This window comes from Saccopteryx leptura, chromosome 3, assembly GCF_036850995.1.
Source record: "Saccopteryx leptura isolate mSacLep1 chromosome 3, mSacLep1_pri_phased_curated, whole genome shotgun sequence".
In the NCBI taxonomy this organism is placed as follows: Eukaryota; Metazoa; Chordata; class Mammalia; order Chiroptera; family Emballonuridae; genus Saccopteryx; species Saccopteryx leptura.
The window spans coordinates 93,907,976-93,915,835 of record NC_089505.1 but is presented as its reverse complement, the minus strand read 5'-3'; the positions used below and the strand labels follow the sequence as shown (position 1 = coordinate 93,915,835).

The following is a 7,860-nucleotide window of genomic DNA, read 5'->3' as shown; positions in this document are numbered from 1 at the left end:
CATGTACCCTTAACCTGTACCCCCACCCACAGGTACCAGGTGGCTTCCTGGGACCCCCCGCCACTAGCGGCCCCAGGAGCAAACTCCAAGGCTTAACCAGCCTGGCTGGGGGTGTCACCCTTTGCACTCCCCATGTGGAATGGGGCGACCCCAAGAGAGCCTGAGAACTGCAGGGAGACGCAAATCAAGAATGCAGGCAGCGTGAGGGGGAAGGCGGTTTATTGTGGTTTCAGGCACTGGCGGCCGTGGCTCCCAAGGATGAATCACAGCTGCATTTTCTGCAAGAGCAGAGAACAGGGTAAGTGTGTGCACGTGCCCGTGTGCCCGTGTCCCCTTCTGGGGCTCTTCTGGGAGAATAGGAACAAGGGGGCACCATGGGCAGCCCCCCGACTTCACAAGGCAGGCTCGCCTTTGCCCAAGGGCTCTGCACCCCCTCAGCACTTCAGACCACACTATGCACATGGGGCTCAGGACACATTAGCCCCTGGTGGGCAAGCCCCCAGCTCCAGTGACCCTCTGCTGCCCTGCCCTCAAGATAGATATGCCAAGCCATGCTGCCCCCCCCTCTCCTTTGCGGATCACGTTTCTGTTTGGGGGGGGGGGGACTGGTGTGGTGCCTGGGATCGGGACATAAGTATTCACTGAAGCCAGTGGACAAATGGGTGGAGAAGGTAATGACCGTGTCCTTCACAGCATCCGACTCAAGGCTGTACAGAGTAAGCACTCAATGCTTCTAGATTGATTGAGTGAGTGAATAAATGAATGGATGGATATGTGAATGAATGAATGAATAATGGAATCACCAAATGAATGAGTGAATAAATAAATGAGTGACTGAGGGTGAGGGGCTGGTGCGTGCAGGAAAGAGGGCGTGGAGGCAGGCACCCACCTCGTTGATCCAGTCGATGTAGGCAGACACACGGGTGTAGACCGCGGGCTTCTTGTGGGTGTTGCAGCCCAGCCCGGAGCCAAAGCTCACGATGCCCCGCACCTCCCAGGAGCCATTCTCAGCCTGGCAGTTCAGTGGGCCGCCGGAGTCCCCCTGCACCAGACCAGATGGGCGTCAGCCCCCAGGCTTCCCCCAGAGACAGGCTTGGAGAGCAAGGGTGGGTCAGGGTGGGGGTTATGGGTTCCTCCAAGCCTTGGTCCCTCCTGTGTTGGCCTCAGCCTGTCCATGGTGAGGGAAGCAGAGAAGAGATGGCTTGGGACTGCCTTGGCCTCATTCTGGGAGGCCTGGGGTGTCAAACTAGTTCTTGATGTGCTGTGTGATCTTGGGATGACGATAACCCTCTCTGTGGCTCGGTTCCACTAGCTGTTCAGGTCACCATGTCTAAGTTTCCCAGAGAGGCGAGGATTCTGGGAGCTATGTTGGAGAGCTGGGAAAGGGAGCAGGTGGGAGTGGGGGGGGGGTGTCATGTGTTTAAAAACAGGACAGTCCCTGATTGTCCTCGATATTTTTTGGTTCTGCGGCAGACTTCCTAAGTCCTCTGTCTCCATGGACAGATGGAGCTGACAGCATGAGGGAACATGTGTAGAGACATCAATGACATCTCTTCGACACCTGTTAGACTCCTTCAGTCCTCACAACAACCTGTGAAGTGCTTACGAAATCCCTATATTATAGATGGGAAAACTGAGGTTCAGAGAGGTTCAACAGCCTGCCCAAGCTTACGCAGTCACTCAGTGGTGGGACTGGGACTCGAAGATACTCACGTTCCACCCTCACACTCTCACCACAGTGCTCGGGTGGGGTGGGGAGGTCAGTAGGCGGGGGTGACAGTTTCTCCTCAGCCTCCTGGGCCCAACCAGAGCGCAGGCCCCTCCCAGGGCAAGGGTATAGTCACGTGGGTCTCCCTACTCCGCACCCTCCTTTGCCCTCCCCGCTGTCCCCTCCTACTAGGCCACCTGGATAGGGACGGGGTGCAGGGCCCGGGCACTCACGTTGCAGGCTGAGGTGACGCCGTCGCCTCCGGCACACACCATGGTGTCCCTCACCATGGCACCCCACCAGTCACTCTGGGTGCAGGTGGCGTGGTCCACCACGGGCTGCAGGCCCTGTTGCAGCTCCTCAGCAATGGGGCCGTTGGCTGGGGAGAGAACGGGTGGTGAGCGGGCGGCAGCCAGGGCAGCCGGGCCGTCAGGGGACAGCAAGAGATGGGGCTGGGACAGGAACCACCCACATGCCCTTGATGGAGAGCAGAGGCTCCGAGCCAGCGGCCTCAGACTGCCTGGGTCAGAGACCCCTGGGAGGGAGGGGAAGGGAGAGCAGGCTGGAGGCGTAACTAACCACAGAAACACCTTTGAGGTGTTTTTCCCTTTAATCTGGATCCTGGGGCTTGAATTGGCATTTGTTCCCTCATAGGACTCTGCCTTTAATGTCACCCAGAGAAAGGTCTTTCTCACCCCAAGATTTCCCAAGCGTTAATCTGCATTTTTCTCTAAGACTTCCGTAGTTTCATTTATTTGCATTTCACCTTTTAATTTGGCTTTAATTTATTGGGCATATAGGTATACCACAGGATCTAATCCCCTACCCCAAATGGTTTGTCTCGTTTATTTAGTAGTCGCTTCCAGGGCACTTAGTATGTGCCAAGCCCTGCTTTAAGCTCTTGACAAATTCTAATCCGTGTAATCCTTACAGCACCCCTTCGTATGCACTTGTTCCATGCTTTGTGATGAATGCACGTTAGCTGCTGCTACTACAAAGTTAAGAAAATCTGAAGATGTTCGGGCAAAAAAGAAAAGTGATGGGCAGATGTAGGTGCTGTGCTTGTTGTGGGAGCCACTTCCTCCAGGAAGGCTTTCGTGATTTGCCAGAGGCTGTACTCACTCCAGAGGCGGCCCCAGCCAGTGACGTAGCAGGGGTAGTCCTGAGACATCAAGGAGCCCTCCTCCGGCAGGCAGGCCACCTGGATGGTGTCACTCAGCTCCACGGGTTCTGCCAGCTTGATGAGGGCAATGTCATTGCTGGAATTCGAAGGGGAGGTTTCAGTGAGCAGGAGGCGTTGACCTCCCCAGCCAACGCTCAGAGGTCCAGGCTGTGAGTTGAGGACCAGGGGTCCTCCCTAAACGTCCTGACTGCTAACTTCTTACTGGCTGACAGAGATGTCAGAGGACAGGTGGCCCGCCTTCTAACACGGTTGCCTGCCCCTTTAGATGTAGCTTCTTCTCCCACCTGTGGATTCACATCGTGAAAGCTTAACGGAGGGGAGACTAGGGTGGAAGAAGCCTTTCGGACCACTGCAGGCTAGGCGTCAACCAGAAATGAAGCAAAGGTAAGCAGGAAATGACAATGATAAGAGAGAGACACTTGTGGATGCAATTTTTAAAAATCTTTTCATGTTACCAGGATGAAAGCTGGCAACCTTAGCAGACCTGGTTTGATTCCCAGTTCTAACATGTCCTGGGCTCTGTGACCTGGGGCATATTCCTTAACCTCTCTGAGTCTCAGTTCCTTGTCCAGAGCTGTTGTAAGGATTAAATAAGAGATGGCACATAAAGTGCTTATTGCTATGTGTAGGCACTCCAAAGGTGAGTCCTGGCTCAGCCTCTGGCTCAGAGACCTCAGGGAAGAGACTGTGGGGACCTCAGGGTCTTTATCCCCTGTGCACCCTCTGGGAACCCCCGGCCAAAGAAGGAGATGGGAGGGGTGTCCATCTCTTCTTAGAATTTTGCCATTTTGTGCAAAGAGTCATCTGCGGGCTGTGCAGGTTAAGGATGGGGTCAGGGACAGGGTGAGGGCAGGCCCTGCTGCTCTGTCTCGGGGACCCTTTTCCTGTGCTGCCCCCAGAGGCCGTGCGATGCTCAGCTGGGCACTCACCGCACCAGGAAGGAGTTCCACTTCTCGTGGACAATGATGTGGTCCACACCCACGAACAGGGAGCCTTCCTCGTCGTCCACTGCCAGGTTGTTCTTCCCCAGGGCCACGCGGTAGGTCCGGGCGTTGCTGAACAGAGAGGAAGGGGACTGAGTCAGGGTGGCCGCCTGCTAGCTGGTGGGGAGGAGAGGAACTTGGAGCTTTGGACTCAGCTCTGTGGCCATGTGGGAATCGTTTGGGGGCAGGGAGTGTCCATCCCTGTTGATCCTTCCCAGGGTGCAGGGGAAGGACCCTGGTCAAGTCCATTTTGATTCCTAGGTGGGTGGCCTCAGGCCTCAATCTCCTTGGGTATCAGCTTACCTGTTTTCCTCTCTAACACCCTTCTGCTTCCGCCCTCCCCTCACACCCTGCTCCTGCAGCACCGGCTTCCTGGCCATTCCTCAGACATGCTCCCTCCTCCCGCCTTTGCACTGGCTGTTCCCTCCACCTGCAGTGCCCTTTCCCTAGACCCGGGGTTCTCCCCTCACCTTCAGGTCTGTGCCCATATGTCCCCTTTGCAGACCTTCCCTGGCCACCTCATTTAAAACAGAGCCCCTCACACTTTTTATTCTCTTCGAGCCTTTTGTCTTCATTGTCGTTTGATATGTTATATTCAGTATTTTCTTGTTTAACGGTCTGTTGCTCTGTCTTCTGCCAGAATATAAGCTCACTGAGAGCACAGACTTTGTCCTCACTGCTGTGTTCCCTGGCACATAGTAGGTGCACAATAAATATGGTTGAATGGAGAAAGAAAAACAAAGTGATTGCTTATAAGTAGGTTGTTAAGCCCAGTGCCTGAGTGTGTAGTAGGTGCTCAGTAAAAACAGCTTCTCAAGCTCCCACTCTGGGCATCATCCCCGTTCACCTGATGCAGTGGGCAGCCGTGAGGACGTAGTTGCTGGCGATCAAGGTGCCACCGCATGTATGCCTCCACGTGTCATCCTTGAGGTACTGGAGAGAGATCTGGAGGAGGGGGCACATGTCATCCCACAGGGACCCACGACCCACTCCCCTTCCCACCTACCTCCCGCCCCTGCAGCGGTACTTACCTGCCAGGGCCAGCTGTGGGGCCTGGCATCGTCTCCTCCCACCACCCGGGCCGCTAGGTTGGGCAGGAAGGTGGGGACCCCGCAGCTGGAGGCTAGGGGAGACAGAGGAAGAAGATCACAGGTCAGGGGGGCTGGCGTCCCCACTGGGGAAGGGGCAGGTAGAACTCTGGGGCTGGGAAGACCTGGGTTCAGATCTTACTGCATGACTTTGGGGAAGCCATCTAATTCTCTGGGCCTCAACATCCCTTTCCGTGGAATGGGAAGAATAGCACTAACCTGGTATGTTTGTCCCAAGAATTAAGTTTGACAATGCCTACAAAGAGTTTAGTGAAAGGCCTGGTACAGGGGCACGCTCCACGCATTGAAAGAAATAAAAGGTGGTTGGCATGTGTGTGAGTGCCCAGGGACACCTGTGTCCTCCATCCTTACCCTGCTATCCCTTTTTATGCCACAGCATAATGGGGGTGTGTGTGAGCCCTAAGTCTACAGAGTTGCAGACTGTCCCAGCTGGGAGCTGTGTGGAGCGGTCAAGAGAATGTGTCCCACCGTAGGACAGACCCAGACTCAGATCTGGAGCCTCACTGAGCCCCCGGAGCCCTCATCTGTAAAGCGGAGGTTGTAACAGACTCTACCATTCAAGGTAGTTGTGAGGATTGAACTAGCTCCTGCATGTAACAGGCTTAGCATAGTGCCCGGCACACAGCAAACACGCAAGAAACAGGAGCTGCTATTATTACTGCTGTAGGTTATTAGCTAGAAGGACTCTTAATCAGGTGCTTTCATTTGCCAAAAGAACCAGTGAGATTTAGGCAGGTGAAGCGGCTTGCCCAGGTCCTGCTGAGAGTGAGTGACATTCAAGTCAGGTTTGTTGATTCCTAATATGGAGAAGGCCACCAACACTGGGGAGCAAAGAATCCCTAAGAGAGAGACGCCAACTCTAGGGAAGTCAAGTCCTGATGGTCCCTGGAGTGACTCAGGATGAGGCGTGGACCTGGTGCTCTCCACACCTCATCTCTAATCCTCATCCTGGGACGTTAGAAAGTGGCTCATCTGAACCCGCAGTGGACCCCAAAGCTCCTTTCCTGGACCCCCGGAGAGCAGAGGGCCCCCTGCTCCTGTCTTGATTCCTGGGAGGCCAGGCCGAGCTCACAGCCCATGGGCTGCAGCTGGCATCAACCCGCAGCTTACCGCAGGCCAGGAGTGCGGCGAGGACCGTGATGCTCAGCATGTCGTCTGTGCTCGGGACTGAGTGGCCGTCGAAGCAGGTGGGGCACACTTATAGGCAGGAGTGGGGTGGGCCTGGGGTCCACCCCCCCCCACCCGTCAAGGCTGAGCCACCCCTCGGAAAGAAACCTGTTCTTACAAGGCCCTTTCCCTGACCTTGGGTGGTTACTGTTTAATTTGGGCCGGAGATAGGGCTGGCTGGAGGCATAGATTTCCCGAAATAAGCCGAGACAGGGCAGATTCTGAGGTTTGCAGGTTTGGGGGGGCCCTCAGTACTCCTCTCTCTCCCTAACTCATTCTTTTAGTTATTATTTACTGGGCGCCTACTATGTGGCGGGCAATGTGGTCATTGCCACGTGCATGCACTTACTTCTCCCAACAACACGAAGCAGACACTTGTATCCTTTCATTAAAGATGAGGCAGCTGAGACTCGGGGGTCAGGGACTGTCCACGGTCACACAGCTGGGCGAGAGAATCAGGATTTGAAGTCAGCGCTTCTAACATCGGTCTGTCAAACTGCTGTGACACACGGATTCTTTCTGTCTTGATAGCTTCATCCCTTTTTATTTCTTCTCTTTTTGTTGTTTTCTCTATCTCTTTCTTCCCCATTCAACTAGTGTGGTCAGAGCTTGGAGCACCCCTTCTTTCCAGCGCCTCCTGTCCGGGTGCGGACGGAGCTGGGGCGTGGGCAGCCCCTGGAAGGTGCCTGGTTGGCCAGATTCCTACCCGGAGCCAGCACGGAGCCCTCAGAACCCCCATCACTAAAATGGGCCCATCGGCCCAGACACACTCTTAGGCCCCTTTTCATCCTAAGGTTCCGTGACTTGAGTGGCAGATCTGGGTTTACTGTACTTGTTGTGAGTCCAAGCTCTGCGTGCCCAGAGGGTGTATCCAGAGCCCCGGCAGTTCAGGGTCAGTCTGTCCCTTAGACAGTCTGGTTTCATCTATTTGCCCAAGACACGACCTCAGCCGGCTGGGATCGTTTCTGCTCCCCTTTCTCCTCATTCGTGTACTCCTTGGGAGTTGCTTTCTGAGCTGGGCACGCTGGTCTCCTTGGGAATTATTTCCCAGTAAAGAAATTCATTCAGAATGCTCCGCATCCTGTTGTTATCCAGGGGTGGAGAGGATTCTAACCTACCTATTTTATGCAGATTAAATCTTTCTTAGAAGCAAGCATGCCTCACGTGGGTAATATAACAATCAGTGGAGTTTTGACAAAGGTAAGAGACGTGGAGACAGGAGTGTGAGGGTGTGCCGGGGGTCTGTGGGGTGGCCTCAGGGCCCCGGCCTGGGGTGTTTGGGGGATCTGAGACTGCGGGAACTTTCTGTTGCATTCTAGAGGCTGATCCTGACAGTGGGGTCCGTGGCTACTGCGGCCTTATACACCTGACACTCAAAGCTGTTGGTTGGTTGCCAAACTGCAAAGGGTCACCAGGGCCTGGGGACTGTCATTGTAAACAGAGATTTGGTGACAGGGAAGACTTCTTGTTTCTGTCTCAGTGAGTGACCTGTTAGATGACCCCGGACCTAGGCAACCTCTTTGGGCCTCAGCTTCTCTCGAACAACCCGGGAAAAGGATTAACTGGGCTTCTGTGTGGAAGAGTTTGCCAACTTACACTCAGAGAGACACAGCAGTGTCTTCGTACCCACTGCAGGCACGTGCCCATAGACACTCAAGAATGCAGGGACAGGTAGACAGACACCTTTGCCTACAGACCCGTACACCTCAA

The 7,860-nt window shown here is 54.7% G+C and overlaps 1 protein-coding gene across 1 annotated transcript; it reads right to left on the bottom strand.

The window, feature by feature from the left end:
* Window positions 1-202: 202 nt before the first annotated feature.
* On the bottom strand, window positions 203-6,238 carry CTRC (chymotrypsin C). Its single transcript, XM_066375146.1, has 8 exons — window positions 6,094-6,238; window positions 4,906-4,997; window positions 4,722-4,819; window positions 3,821-3,946; window positions 2,831-2,967; window positions 1,942-2,087; window positions 890-1,042; window positions 203-278 (listed from the first exon to the last, which is right to left on the bottom strand). The coding sequence occupies exons 1-8, from the start codon at window positions 6,131-6,133 to the stop codon at window positions 264-266; spliced, it is 807 nt and encodes a 268-aa protein (XP_066231243.1). The 5' UTR covers window positions 6,134-6,238; the 3' UTR covers window positions 203-263.
* Between the last annotated feature and the right edge of the window lie 1,622 nt (window positions 6,239-7,860).